Source organism: Leptonotus elevatus, chromosome 19, assembly GCF_054856555.1.
Source record: "Leptonotus elevatus isolate MCC_2025b chromosome 19, RoL_Lele_1.0, whole genome shotgun sequence".
Classification (NCBI taxonomy): Eukaryota; Metazoa; Chordata; class Actinopteri; order Syngnathiformes; family Syngnathidae; genus Leptonotus; species Leptonotus elevatus.
Genome location: NC_141257.1, coordinates 11009048 through 11025016, shown reverse-complemented (window position 1 = coordinate 11025016; position 15969 = coordinate 11009048). Strand labels below are relative to the sequence as shown.

At 37.7% G+C, this 15969-nt stretch overlaps 1 protein-coding gene across 1 annotated transcript; it reads left to right on the top strand.

Moving 5' to 3' along the window:
• The first annotated feature begins 675 nt into the window (after positions 1 to 675).
• LOC147157931 (sodium/hydrogen exchanger 3-like) lies at positions 676 to 15628 on the top strand. The gene is made up of 16 exons (XM_086062967.1): positions 676 to 1189; positions 8506 to 8808; positions 9897 to 10057; positions 10550 to 10628; positions 10704 to 10881; positions 10973 to 11193; positions 11279 to 11481; positions 11569 to 11658; positions 12125 to 12195; positions 12277 to 12406; positions 12489 to 12634; positions 12764 to 12887; positions 12969 to 13142; positions 14360 to 14414; positions 14502 to 14588; positions 14660 to 15628. Exons 1-16 carry the CDS (start codon positions 868 to 870, stop codon positions 14971 to 14973), a joined length of 2658 nt encoding a protein of 885 aa, XP_085919093.1. The 5' UTR covers positions 676 to 867; the 3' UTR covers positions 14974 to 15628.
• The last annotated feature ends 341 nt before the right edge of the window (positions 15629 to 15969 follow it).

Here is a 15969-nt window from a genome sequence, read left to right as displayed (position 1 = left end):
GCATCATAGCCTCTCAAACGGAACCCTACCAAATCGGTTCAAATCGAATCCCGCTGAATAGAACCGAAACATTCCGCTTTAAAATGAACAATTCTTGAATCGTATCGCAAATCATCTTTTATTGGAAAGATTTACAACTTCCTCTTTCTATAAACTAATAGTGTGTAAATGTCTCATTGAGATTTTCATAATTTTTTTTAAATCAGTAACATATTGCATATAAAACGAGAAGCCAAATGACACACGGGTTTTATATATAGTAAAAAAAAAAGTGACCTCGTGTTGCATACTGTAGATTTCTCTAACAAACAGAATTTCATTTTCAAATTTTTGGAGCTTTTGTTTTTACAAATTAAACTACAAGCATGTTACAAAAATATACAACAGTGCAACAAATCTAATAAGAGACAAAAAAAAAGTCAACTCAGACATGTAGGCAACTTCAAGGTTCAGTTTAAAATAGCAGTTGAAGTTATATAGTAACTCAAACAACTATAACATGAAGTAAACGAGGCATATAAACCATCTATGGCAATAAAGGAGTGATGAGGGCACTGAATCTTCTATTGAACAAAGTGGACGAACAAGCTGAGCCAGGAAGAAAGGAGGAGGAGACAGACAAGCATCAAGATGGGCAGAGCCTCACCTGTTGTAAAAAAGAAAAAGAAAAAAAAAAGAAAGAAAAAGCTGTATCCTTGACCGACTGCTGAGACACAAGGGACGGCCAGTGTGCTCATTGCAGATAAAGATGTGGACATACGCTTGAGAGCAAAGTGAAAGACAGCTGAACGTCAAGGAGGAGACCAACAGAGAAAAGCTGTGCTTCATTCTGAGACTTGGTTCGAGTCCGAAACAATTCAAAACAGCATGGCAACTGTGCGGCGGATAACGCTTTTACTTTGCATGCTATTGACGGTTTCTCAAGGACTGAGCCTGCCAAGCGCGACCCGCTCGGAACACAATGGACATGAGACCGAACCAAGCAGTGATCACGGAACAACAGCAAACCCGCACACGGGGACGGACTTGGGTCATGATGTGGCGGGAGACGGTCATGATCACGGTGAGGGTGGTGGTCACGGAGGTGGGCCCATCACGACTCTACCGATTGTGTCTTGGAAGTGGAGCCATGTCTCTGTCCCATACTTGGTGACTCTGTGGATTCTGGTCTCCTGGACCTGCAAACTCAGTGAGTTAGTTTAAATGTTGATTGAATGACAAAACAATGAGGGTAACACACTGATGGGAACATTTTGAAAGCAGAAAGAGATACTGTACAGGAGTTGTATTTAAAAAAAAAACGTCCTTCTACTCCTACTATTATTGTACATAAGCAAACTTTTCAGGTATTCTGTACTTTACTTGAGCCCTTCTTTTTCTTTTTCTACTTTTTCTTTGCTGCTGTTTATTACTTTTGCACTCTGCAGATGACAACCAACGAGAGGTGCAACTAATTGATTATCAAATTAATCGATGATTATTTTCAATCATCGGTTAAACATTTAAAAATGTGCAAATGCTCGGAATTTCTGCTTCTCAACACTAAATATTCTCCAATTTCAAAATAAAACATTTGCTTTTACTTTGGAAAACAACATTTTTGCCAGTTTTCTGACATGTTCTTAAAACTGTAAAAAATTATCGATTAATTGGCAAGTAATCGATTTTCAAATTAATTGACAACTATTTTAATAATCGAGTAATTGTTTGAGACATTTTTTATTTAAAAATGTGCAAATATCAACAGTAATTCTGTAGTCCTTCATGAAAGAAGACTGAATAAGACATTTGCAAACATCTTCTTCTTTCTTTTTTTTACTTTGAAAAACAATGAGCGAACGAGTAACATAGTAAAGCATCAATCCACATCCATTTATTTTTTAAATCACTATACGTATATGAAGTATGAAATAAACACCAATCGCTGGTTAATGAAGAGTAATCATAGGGGAAAAATGCTTTTGTAATACACTTTAATGCAAAAATAAAATATTCTGATTAGTCAATGAATAATCGATAGATTAATTGATTCTAAAAATATTGGATAGTGACAGCACTAATGTTTGTACATCAATTTGAAATAATGTCCTGTTTTGGAATAAAGAAATTGTTTAACCAACAAAAATAACTGTAGCTAAAAACTAAAAGACAACAAAATAAAAACAGTTAAAAGCTAAAACAAAACAGAATAAAAGGCTACAACAAAGCTAAAAGACAATATGATAAAAGGAACTGGGAACTAAGAAAATAAATTAACTTGGTTAAAAAGATCATTTAAATGCCAAACTAACACTGTGAAGATTAAAGTGAATACAATTTTTGAAACAAACAAACAATTCTTACACTTTCTGGTTTGTGTCAAGTTCTGATTTGTGAATATTAATGACCTACATCTAACTGTTTTAAAAATGGTCAGCTGACAGATGTGGTCGCTGTTCAGTGCAGGGGTGGATCTAGTCTAGTCGGATACAGGGCCGAGGCCACCCCAAAATGTTGAAAATCATTATCTTCTACACAAAGTTATTTAGCAGTTATCATAATAACTTGAATAGACATCATTTCTAGCTTGATTGTTTTCAGTGTATTTAACTCATTTACTGCCATAAATTAATATATTTTTTTAATTATTAAAATTAGGGGCTAGAGGCGATTACAAATTTTAATCGTAATTAATCGCATGACTTCACTAATTAACTCACAATTAATCACAAATTTTACATCTGTTCTAAATGTACAATAAAAAAATTATAGGTTTTCACAGTCTTGTTAAAAAAAGTGGGAAAAATGTTTAACTAATAGAAATTGTTAAATTAATTTTTTGACGTTTATAGCCGTCAATGGCAGTGAATGAGTTAATAAATTGCATCCTTCCATTTATCTGCATCAAGCCTTCAAATGAAGACATTTGCTTAAGAGGAATGTTGCGAGTCTAAAGTCAAGGTAAAAGAATGCTAAAAGGAAATGCAATCAACATTAAAGAAACATGATAATTAGTGACCGTATTTGATGATTGGCGCAGACTCAAATAAGGATCTGGGTGTGTACTGTGGACCAGGGAGATTTGGGGAATTTGTTTGTTTCGTGTTCCTTCGTGATTTATGGTCCAAGAACCTGTGAAAGGCTGCTTGAATGTTGGGATCAGAGTCATTCTTTTCCTGTATACACAACAAGGACAGCATTGTGGACACTGTAAATGGTCGAGTGTGTTTGTGTATGCTTCATAATCCATAAATAAGGGAATGTGATCTTCCTTGTCGAAAATGAGGGTCAATGAAGGCAATGTTATTCTGTTTGTCGAAAGATAAAATGGGCCAGCATGGAATTGTAACAAAATGCAACATACCGAGTTGTTTTGGGTTTAGATAGTATCGTTGACGGTAAGTCGGGCGCACGTTTTATTACAGATTAATACGCACTGTGGATCTTGATTTGGCTGTCTTATCTTGAAAGAATTTGAAACTACAGTATATGATCAAGTATGGCCAATGTACTGTACACACAAGCATTATGCACACACCCTCACTGTTGACTTTATCTCATTCATCCTCACGGGTTGAAATCCGGACAATGACACCAATTTTTCCCAGATCTTGTTTCCTGCTTGAGGATTTACAATGCTTGCTTTCTTTGGATCTTCACATTGCACTCGAGTCATGTTAGGTTGTTATGACACGACAATGGCCGACATAAATTCACGTAGAAGAAGAGTGATGCTGTTTTCCGGTTAGTATGTGATAAGGCAATGTGTTATCTTTGTCATAGATTATTTTTGTTTTGAGCAGACATCAAGCCTCTTGAACTATGTCCTACTTACCCATTAGCCCATTGATTGCTTTTGTTCTGTTGCAGATATTGCCAAAACTCCAAATGATTCTTTTGTTTTGCTTATTTCTGTTTTCTGGGCTTAAATTATTTCGCTATATCAGCAATTACATTTACAACCCACTTCTACTGCACAGCGTATCATTAACTCATTCACTGCCATTGACGGCTAAAAACGTCAAAAATTCATTTGAACAATTTCTATTTAACTTTTTTTTCCTCTTTTGTTAACAAGAGTAGGAAAACCTAGACTTTTTTATTGTACATTTAGAACAGATCGTGAGTTAACTAATAAAGTTCACGCAATTAAATACGATTTTTAAAAAAGTAATCGCCTGTCGCCCCTAATTTTTAATAATCTTTTCTTTTTTTTTGTTAAATCATTCACTGCCATTGACGGCTATAAACGTCAAAAATTAAAAAAAAATTCCTTCTAAGAAGAAGATCAAAAATTCATTTTGACTATTTCTATTAGTTTAACATCCCCCCCCCCAGTTTTGTTAACAAGAGTAAAAAAAACAAACGAGAATTATGAGTTAACTAGTAAAGTCATGCGATTAATTACGATTAAAATTGTAATCGCCTGTCGCCCCTAATTTTTAATAATCTTTTTTTTTTAATGAATTTATGGCAGTGCATGAATTAATGACAACTTAAATTGCACTTCACCTGCACAATCAAACACTTTTACAAAGTGTGCCCAAGCCCTTTTTATACTGTCTACCGTACACAGCTGCGGCCATTTTAAAATCCGACCTAGCTAAAGGCCAGCCATTTACAGGAAGATATATGACCTCATTATTCGCAACCAAAATTGACATGCACATCTCTAACTTAGGCCCACATCCATCTCTTAAAATAGCAATATGATTGGCTCAATAGTTTGGATTTTATGGACATTAAAGCAACACTAAGGAATTTTCAGTTTATGTTGATTATGGTGGCGCCATATGGACAAAAGAGATCATGTTATGCATGAAGGAAGACCACACTTCCCATAAGGACAAGCGCATTACGTGGTTTTTGAGCTCATGCCAGTCACATTGACTTCCGTCTTTGTAAGGAATGGGTAAAGGAGGAAGTGACGTATGCCATAAAGCAGTCAGCACATTTGTAGTTTTTTTTGTGTGTGGCAGTGTTCCTACCATCCTCCTCAAAGTTGTTTAGTGCCAGTAAAAATTATACAGACCCCCTCGGGCCATGGCAAAGGTACCATTCAAGTAGTTAGATGTTTTATCAGAAGAGTTACGAAAATATTTTATTAAGGTCGAAAAGTTCCTTCGTTTAAGCGTTCATCATCTGCGGTCAAAATTAGCGTGATTAATATACGTTATTACTTGATTAATATGATATTTTTTGTGTGATTAATCAATGAGTTAATGCTTTAATAAAAATAATAATACTAATATTTAAAAAAAAAAGTAAATAAAAAAAATCCTAATTATTTGATATAAAAAAAATTGAAAAGTGAAAATATTTAATTTGCCTAGTAACGAGTTACTTTTGTTACGAAGTAATTCAATTACTAACTATAACGAATTACTTTTATAAAGTTACGTTCTCAACACTGCTCATTAATTGATACGGTTGATGCTTGAGTATGCAGCCATTAGAAAACAGCATGCAGTTCATTGGTCAAGCGTAACTGATGTTGCAATTTAAAAACTATAAGCACTTTTTAATAATTATGATGCCGTGCAATTCTACATTACAGCCACAACAATAGGTACACCTCTTTCACTTTTGCAGGTCCAATGCAATTTTACCTCAATAATAGAATATGTTAGTTAACATAAATCTATATTATGTCATATGACTGGAGTTGCACACCTGTGTGAGAGCTCATGTGTCAAACTATCAAACCTTTCTAACAAGGCTTTTGTGCCTTGTCCTGCTCAAACAGGACGGAGCAGTTGGCCAAATAAAAACTCCAGTCACGACTTGATAGAACCAGTGCTTTGGGAATGAATACACTATGAACCCATATAATTTGTAAAGAAAAATGCAAAGGGCAGATTATGCAGTGTTGGCTAATATGCATCACGTAAAATGTGTACATGGACAGAGACGGCGGCTTCTTTTCCAATAAAGTATGTAGTAAAAGAACAATGCAGCGCCATTTGTGTGTGTGTGTCTTTCTACTTTCAGCCCATAAACTTCTTATGTTAGTTAGTTGGCGGTTGCGTTTCAACCTCCTCAATTTTTTTTTTTTTTTAAACCGCACAACGGGTCACAGAGGTCACAGTTTCATTTGGCTCATGTTCAGATTACGTGTACTTACTGTACTGAATGAACGCTATTAAAGGCAACTCAAGATATTTATTTGCAATACCATGTTGTATGCAGTCCCACGTGGTGCTCTGATTTACATTGCATTTGAGGATTTTTGTCCATGTTAGGGGGCGGCCATTTTGCCAATTGCCGTTGATTGAAAATTACATCACAGTTGCTCAGGTGACGACCAATCACGGCTCACCTTTTTTCGGAGTTTGGTCACGTGACCTTCGCAAGGTGAGCCGTGATTGGTCATTACCTGAGTCCTTGAGCAACTGTGATGTCATTATCAGTCGACAGCAAGTGACAAAATGGCCGCCTCCTGAGATGGATAAAAATGGGGGGATTTTGCATCTTTATTTGTATTCCAGAAATGCAATATTAATCAGAATGCCATGTTTAGACTAGTCTAGGCTAGATTAGTTTAGACTCCTTTTGATGGTATGTGAAATAATTACTAAATTAAATACATTAAAGTGGACAACAACAACATTTAAAGCATGAAATAGAAACAAATATGTTAGCAGGGCCGACCCAACAGTTTTTTTTTTGTATGTAAGCCCTTGGAAGAAAACATTTGGACTCCCCTGGCTAAATGGCAAAGCTAACCTGTTACTTTTGGATAAAATTAGCTGATCTTGTCAACAAAGTGTAATTCTATTAACTTTTTATACGAAACAAAACAAAACAACTTGGCTACCCAGTTCAGAATAGTTGCAGGCACAATATAAACTCAAATATCGCAAATTCCCGCCTATTCTTTTTGGATCTTAAGTTTTTCTTCTAATTAGCACTTCTTTTTTTTGCCACATTAAATCAAGGGAAAGCTTTAACTAAAGATTATGCAACAGCGGTGTCAATCATTACTCTGCCCGAAGCTGCAGGATGAAGCAGTAGAAAAGTAGCCAAACACGTCCAGAGCCGGTAACACTTTACTTATCACTTAATCCTCCACTATGAGAGGGACATGGTAAACGTTGACCCATGTGTAAATGTGATATATGAGAACGGAAATGAGTGGTGGGTGTTGGACACCTTTTCTGGACGTCCGTTACACTCCATTTGATTCAACTCTCAACCTTGATCTTAGAGGAGATGCTGAACATATAAAAAGGCCAAGTCTAGTGTTCTGCCCAGTTTGTCGCCTGACAGGAAGAAGAGGGGATCAAAAGCCACATAGAGATAGAAGAATGGCAACTCGGAGCCAGCAGGAGACAGCGTCATGACAATTTAAAGAAAACAAAAGAGTAAGAAGCAGAAGAACTACATCTGATCAAGAAAAAAGGGAAAACAAGTGTGACAGACTGTCCAACTCATCATCTTCAGCACAGGACTTATTTTTTTCTTTAGAGAGACTTTCCTTTTCTCACTTTTGATATTTTCCTGTCCAAATGGAACCACGTGGACGTGTGCACATTTGGCTCCTAGGGTTAATACTGTTGATTTGTTTCATCCCTGGAGTCACAGTGGAGAATGGGGACCATCACATTTCCGGATCCAACGCAAGCGATCATGGGCACGCTTCCAGCATCACCGGGATCCCCATCGTGTCTTTTAAGTGGCATCATGTGGAGACCCCTTATCTAATTGCGTTATGGGTCGTGGTTGCTTTCTTGTCAAAACTGGGTATGTAAGCAAGCAACATTTCAATCAGTAATCTTGACTGGAGAGAAAAGAAAAGGGAACGATGCATCCTTTATTTATTTTTTCATGTAAATGACGCAAGAACGTTCTTTAGTCAAAAAAACAAAAACAAAAACAATAAAAGCCTGTTTTCATCTCACTATTAAAAAAAAAAAATCAAACTATCCAACAATTACATTTTAATTGAAAAAATGATAAATAAAATCTCAAGTATGTTAGGATCGGCAAGTTAGCAAGGCATTTGCTAGCATTGGCAATTAGCAACTGTTACATTAATTGGAAGAAGAAAAAAAAGCTAGCTCTTGCATTTCCTTCATCAACTCCCAATGAATGCAACCCCACACCACAAATCATCCCCACTGACATAAATCAACATTGTGAAATGTGGCTTTTTCACTGGTTCACTGGGCTTGATTATTAAGCCATAAAGTCAAGCGACCTTAACCAAATGTCTGTTTTAGTTATGCAAAGATATTTCGGGGAATTCATAAACACAGCCACGATGGTTAATGATATGCCAAGGACAAAAAGTTCAACAGTTGATCATTTGCCAATTTTGCAACCACATTCGAGTTTTAAGTTTTATGATTTAGTTTTTTGTCTGGCAGCAAAAGACAATGCTCTAAAATAAAAAAGTGGATTTGAGATGAGATTTTAATTTTCCAACTCCTACCATCTGGCTCACATAATTTGTCAAGAATTATTTCCTGACGTACATTTATTTATCTTCCTTTCTAATTCTCATATTTATTTATGTTTCAACAGTAATTGAGTCCAACCATCATGTGACAAACATAATCCCAGAGAGCGCCCTCCTCATTTGCTTCGGCTTCATCCTCGGCGGCATGATCTGGGGTGCGGATAAGGTGCAGACCTTCAAGTTGACGCCGACCGTCTTCTTCTTCTATCTGCTGCCTCAAATCATCCTGGATGCGGGCTACTTCATGCCAAACAAGCTGTTCTTCAGCAACATGGGGACCATCTTGGTCTACGCCATTATTGGGACCTGCTGGAACGCTGCGAGCGTGGGGCTCTCGCTGTGGGGCTGTCACCAAGGAGGCGCCATGGGTAAGAAGGGAATCTGAATTGAATTTAGTGGCTGAGTATGTTAAAGTTGAGGAGTTAGGAACTGCACTCTTAGAATTTCTGGGTGAAAAGTAACTCAAATTGGTTGAAATGCCTAACCCAACGTTGGATTTAAAAGGTACTCAGCCAATGTTGGGTACTTGGTGCAATGGGTTGAGGATGTAATGTGTTGGGTCAAGATTTGGATCCAACAAGGGTTATAAATTACCCATACTTATGCGTTAAAGCTGCCAAGAATTTGGTAGCCAGGTTATCAGTATAGCTGTGGTTAAAAATAACACACATTTTATTTCCAACTTGCCGTTCTGGCAGTTTTTACACCAGGTCCCACGTAACCCACCCAAGATCCAAAATCCCTGCCCACTCAAATCCAATCTTCAACCCAGCATACTTAAAGGTTACAAATAAATAACCCAACATTGGGTAAAAGAAACCTAATCTGCTCAAAATTCACAGCTGGCCATCCAGTGGGTTAGGAAAACAGCCAAGCATTTTTTTTTGTGTGTACTTTGCATGGAAAAAAACATGGATGATCTCGCCAGAGGGTCTGAAGAGATATTGCTCTGTTATTGTGCACTCTAAAAAACGATTGGGTCAAAATAACCCAAATTGGGTAAAAAATGGACCAACCCAACTTTTTGAGTTTTTAAACAAATTAAATTAACAAACCACAAAGCAACCTGTTTGCTGGTTGTTTTGTGGTTTATTCGTTTGACTCAACTTTTTGGGTTAATTAAATAACCCAGTTGAAAAAACATTTTTTTTTAAATTAAAACCCAAAAATAAATTCTGCCTAACCGCGAGTGTCTTCAGTTAACCTAACATGTTTTTGGAATGTGGAAGGAAGACGTAGTATCAACACAACACAATACACAGGTAGTTAGAAAGTTCACAATGTATATTAGATACACAAAACATAATGTACATATACTGTATACGCAGATCAAAGTTCCAGCTTTAGTCTAATGAATAACTCAAAACTGAGCGTTAGCACTGATTAAAGTCCAACTGAAATTAAAACCACTGTTTTGTAACAGCAAAGTTACAATCGGTCTTCTGACCTTTTGCAGGTGACCTTGACATCGGCCTGCTGCAGTATCTTCTATTCGGCAGTCTGATTGCTGCTGTGGACCCGGTAGCTGTCCTCGCTGTGTTTGAACAGGTCCATGTCAATGAGGTCCTCTTCATCCTGGTGTTTGGAGAGTCACTCCTCAACGATGGCGTGACAGTGGTCCGTATGCGCCATTCTAGCATAATTGCTGTTAAATGTTTCTGAACGAGACAATATTACTAATTGTGGAGGGAAAATATATTTCCGTCGACTTCTATATGCGCATGAATGCATGAAATCGTAGCGTTTTGGTCTGCTAGCACACATGCGATCATGAACTCAATGAACCATTCCAATGTGGATTACGTTTCTGTGGCAGCAGAATTTGCCCTCAATAAAATCATAAAGGAACTCATTTAAGACACCATCTCCACTCATAATTCTGAATCGTTAATCCTAACATGTTTGTATCATTGAACTGTGCGCTTCAGGATTTTGTACGCCTATCGAGTGTAATTCTAGCCTACTCCTGAAAAATGTGGTGTGCCACAAGGCTCTATGCTTATTCCCTTGTGTTTGCTTGGCCAGATAATTCATCCTGTAGTCTCGTATCTTTATCTCATGATTTCCCTCAACAACCAAAAAAATAATCATTCTCCCTCTCTACTTTAGGTGCTCTTCAATGTATTTGATTCCTTCGTCTCCCTGGGAGGATCCCAAATTGATGCGGTGGAGATAATCAAAGGAATAAGTAAGGAGTCCTCATAAAATGGCATGCGAGAATAACGGTCAATATTTGAAACAAATATTCTGCCATCATCTCCAGTTTCCTTCTTTGTGGTGGCATTCGGCGGCTCCCTACTTGGCATGGTGTTTGGTTTGCTGCTCTCTCTTCTAACCAGATGCACCAAAAATGTTCAGATCATAGAGGCAGGCTTCATCTTCGTGTTGGGGTACCTCTCCTACCTCACTGCTGAGATGCTCTCCCTTTCTGCCATTCTTGCGTAAGTGCTCTTCAGAGAACGTTCTCAGATTTTGTGAAGTTCCGAATCCAACCCAGGTTTGGAGTCAATCTGTTGTCCTTTCTCTGTGTAGAATTGTCTTCTGTGGCGTCAGCTGCCAAAAGTACATTAACGCAAACATGGATGAGAGGTCCGTCACCACGGTAAAATACGCCATGAAGGTGCTCGCCAATGGGTCGGAAACCATCATTTTCGTTTTCCTCGGGATTTCTGCCGTTGATAAGACGTTATGGGTGTGGAACACGGGCTTTGTCCTCCTCACGCTCCTCTTCATCTTTGTGTATCGCTTCATCGGTAAGATTTTTGTGAGATTCTTTTTATTTTTAAGTGAAATTGATCAATGTCATTGTGATAGCTCAAGAGTGCCTATTTCCAACAGGTGTTTTTTTCCTAACCTGGATCATGAACAAATTCCGACTGGTGCGGTTGGAAGTCATCGATCAAATTATTATGAGCTACGGTGGCCTGCGAGGGGCGGTCGCCTACGGCCTTGCAGTGATGCTGGATGGAAACAAGATTAAGGAGAAGAATTTAATGGTCTCCACGACTCTGATTGTTGTTTATTTCACTGTCATCCTTCAGGTAATTACCTGTTTTATGTCTCTAAAAAGACTTTTGTTAAAGTTACTGATTTTATTTTAACTCTCATCTTATATCTTTGGGTTGCAGGGAGTAACTATGAAACCTCTTGTCAATTGGCTCAAAGTAAAGAGAGCTGCAGTGTGTGACGTCTCACTTATTGAAAAAGTGCAGAACAAGGTGAATTTAAAAAGACATCTGTTAACACCTCAGTTGACAAGAATATGTTACATGTGACCTCACTAGTCTACATTCTGATTAATATTACATTTGTGGAATATGAGTTATGAAGCAAAATCTCGGGGGGGGGCGGCATTTTGATACTTGCTGTCGACTGAAGATGACATCACAGTAGCTCAGGTCTCAGGTAACAACCAATCACAGCTCAGCTTCAGAAAAGAGGTCAGCTGTGATTGGTTGTTGCCTGAGCCGTGAGCAACTGTGATGTCATTTTCACTCGACAGTAAGAGGCAAAATGGGCACCTTCTGATATTGATAGTGATAAAAACTGCAGGATTTTTGCTGCTTAACTCATATTCCACTAACGCAATATTAACCAAAATACCGTATTTAGACTAGTGGGATTGCATAGAACATATTATTGTAAAAACTAATTGGGGGGAGTTGACTTCCTTTCTGTTTTCAGGTCTTCGATCACATGCTCGTAGCCATCGAAGATATATCTGGGCAAATTGGACACAACTACATGAGAGACAAGTATGACAACGCTTTTATTAGGATTTGACATTTTAATGGCTTGAAAGAAGCTACAAATGAATGTTTTTGCTTTCTGTGAAGATGGAGTCATTTTGAGGAGAAATGGATGTCAGGAGTTTTCATGAAGCCATCCGCAAGGAAGAATCGGGACTATGTCTTCAAAGTTTTCCATCGGCTGAACCTAAAGGATGCTATGAGTTATGTGGCTGAGGTGGGTGACCTAAAGAGCATCTAATTGTTGTTGTATATTCACCACATAAAACATCAAAAGAATGATTATGCTGTTTGTGCAGGGTGAACGCAGGGGTTCTCTGGAATTCATCCGCAACGAATCGGCGTTTGTTGACTTCAAGAAGAATTATGGTGACAAATGTTCAGATGTGATGCCAGACATCATGGCTGACATGGCAGAAGATCGTGGTACAATGTCCTCCATGGGGTGAGCGGAACTTTCTAATAGACTGGGAATGTCAAATTAGTTACCAATGCAGGTCTCCAACTATAGCAATCAATCAAAACTAAACGTGGAACGTAATAGGACATAAATAATATGGCTTTACCTTTTTAGACGAGACCCTGTGCCATCAGTGAGCTTGGAAATGCATGAGCAGACCATAAAAGGTGTGAGAGAAGCAGAGGACATCAACAGTCACCATCTGCTGCAGCAACACTTGTACAAAGGCAGGAAACAGGTAGCACGTTATACAGATCAAGCTTTCAAATGGAGAATGAACTTCGGGCTGAGTGGCTAACATCCATTCTCAAAATTCTAGCACCGACACAGGTACAGCCGTAGTCATTTTGAGGTCAACAAAGATGAAAATGAAGTGCAGGAGATCTTCCAGAGGACCATGAGAAGTCGTTTGGAGTCGTTCAAGTCAGCCAAGATGGGTGTTGCCCCGCCAAAGACAATAAGCAAACACCAAAAGAAAGACCAGCAACAAAAGGTCATTCAGTTCTGGGCAGATCTTTACTTTTGGCTATATAGGCTCCCAGGCGTCTGCAACCTGCGGCTCTGGAGCCACATGTGGCTCTTTAGTACCTCTCCTGTGGATCTCTAAAAAATGTATATAAATATTTTTTTACATATTTATTTTTAATTTTTTTAGATAAAATATTCTTTAAATGAATTAATGATTTAGATTTTTTTTTAAATGAATAATTAAATATAAAAAAAAAATGTCAGTCGTAGATGGTAGAAGGTAGATGACAAGTTTTTTTTTAAAAATACCTAAAAATGTCCAAAAAGGGACTATCAAATGTCCAAGAAAGAGGAAAAGAACTTTGCTATATAATTTACACAAAAAAGTCAGAAAATAAATTTTTTGAAAGGCAGAAAATAAAATGTTTAAAAACTATATCAAATGTCCAAAACAAAAGAAAAAATCCCGAAAATGTACATATAATGTACACAAAATTGCCCCCAAAAGTCATAAAATTTTAAAAAGTAACTATAAAATGTTCAAAAACAAAAGAAGAAATCCCATAAATTAACATATAATGTACACAAATTGCCAAAAGGTCAGAAAATGTATTTGTTAAAAAAAAAAAAAAAAGACAGAAAAGAAAGCGTTTAAAAAGTAACTATAAAAAGTCCAAACAGAAAAGAAATCCCTAATTTTACCATCAAATATTCACTAAATTGCCCAAAAAAAGTCAAAATAGTGATAGCAAAAGGCAGGAAAAATAACCAAAAATAACTATAAAATGTCCAAACAAAGAAAGAAGAGAGGCAGAACATTACCATGTCCGTACAATTGCCAAAAAATAGCAGATATTTGACAGAAAGGCAGAAAAAAAAAGCATCAAGAACTAAATCTGAAAATAAATATATAAATAATAATCCAAACAGAAGATGAAAGGTAAATGAATCTCAAAGTATTGGATACTGCATATTTTCCGTTATGTTGCAGATCTAATTAACTTTTGGGCCCTCAATACATGAAACTAACACTAACACGCTGTTTTGTTCATCACAATGGTCAAAGGTTTTGTGGCTAAAGGCAGATTTGTATTTTTATTGGGGGGGGGGGGTCTTAAAATGGCACTTTTGATCTCTGGACTCGAGTAACAGACTGCTGGGAATAAATTAAGACAATTTAGACCAGCAACAGTCCTTGCTGGCCTGGCTAAAAACTGACTGTATATTTTTCCTATATTGTAGATGTCATCCAAAAAATCAACAGATAAAAGTAAAAGCTGCCATTCTGGTGATGAAGGTATGTATCACTGCTCTACACAACAACAACTATACAGCTAACATCATATGTATTTCCCCGTGACATTTACAACAACTGCTGTTCTAGATTTTGAGTTCTCCGAAGGAGACAGCGCGTCTGGCTACGAAGCATCAGGAGACTCACTCCCCTTGAGGCTCACCTACAGAGTGGGAGGTAAAATGAATCCATCAACTTGTTTATTCATTTCCAGACTTGTAATCATAAAACATTTTCTCATTCTCCAGCTGGAATCGAGAATCCAGCCTTCATGCCCGAGCTGGACTCTATGGCGCCCATGCAGATCCCACCGTGGTTAGCGGAGGCCGAGCTCGATAGCAGCATGGTGGCCCCCTCGCAGAGGGCCCAAGTGAGGCTGCCGTGGACGCCCAGCAACCTGCGACGTCTCGCCCCGCTACGTATCAGTACTCGCTCCACAGACTCCTTTATGGAAGCGGACGCACCTGCCGCACAAGAGAGGGATGAAGACGACTTTCATATCCCATCAACGCCTCCGCCTCCGCCGCCGCCACCTTCCGACAGACACAAAGATCACATGTAGCCTACCGTTTCATCTCCTTTAACTTGGCTGCCAAAGACACAGAACGTTACCACAGACTTTGCACTGTGTCCTCTAGAAATATTTTCAAGGAAACGTTTTTTGTTTTTTTTGGGGGCTTGCTGTGAGACTGGTTAAACACAACCCCTGTAATGACCTTTGTACTCTTAACACTTTGACCCATGTAGTTCCATCTTCACTATTTCCTAAACACACTTGGGAGATGCATGCATGCACACTGGGAGGTTATTCACCTACCATGTTGAACATTATGGTATACATATTAGGTACATATTGCACACAGGGCAACTTAACCAAATTGTAGAAAATTTTCAAAGAATGTAATATGTACAGCTTTTTATGTGATGTGAAGGCTACAGTGTAGTATTAAATAGATCTTTATCTCAATTGTCTTTCAACGCACCAGCCCTTGAGATAAAAGATGAATAGCTAAACAAACTAGCTGCCTTAATGATGAAGGTATGTATTTATTTGCAAATTGCAGTTTTTTTTTATCCATACAGAAAAATAATCTATAATATCTGAATTATAGTTAGTATGTGTTATTTAGCTTCTATAAGAAATTATCTGACCAGTTAAAATATTGGGCTGTTTTAAGATGGATGTAGATTTTTTAAATTAAAAAGAGAAAAATAAATTTGGAGTAGATTTTTTTTTTTTCCCGTCACACATCCATTTCCCCTACAACTTGATAATGAAGCAAGTAAGGTTAAATGTTGACAAACAGCAAACTACTGTTACTGTGAAGGTAAGGGGGTAAGCTATGTGATTCAGGGTATCACAGTGAAAGACATTTGTACCGTGAAAAGCACATTCAAAATGATAAATATTGTATTTTCATCTATCTATTCCAGCTACAAATATTCTTCCACTAGGTGGCAGAAGGCGTACCACCTGTTGCCATTCCTTCTCCTGAGTAGCTACTGTAATAGCTTAAAAGACCCACAGTTCACAATATGTGAACTTGTGACTAAATTG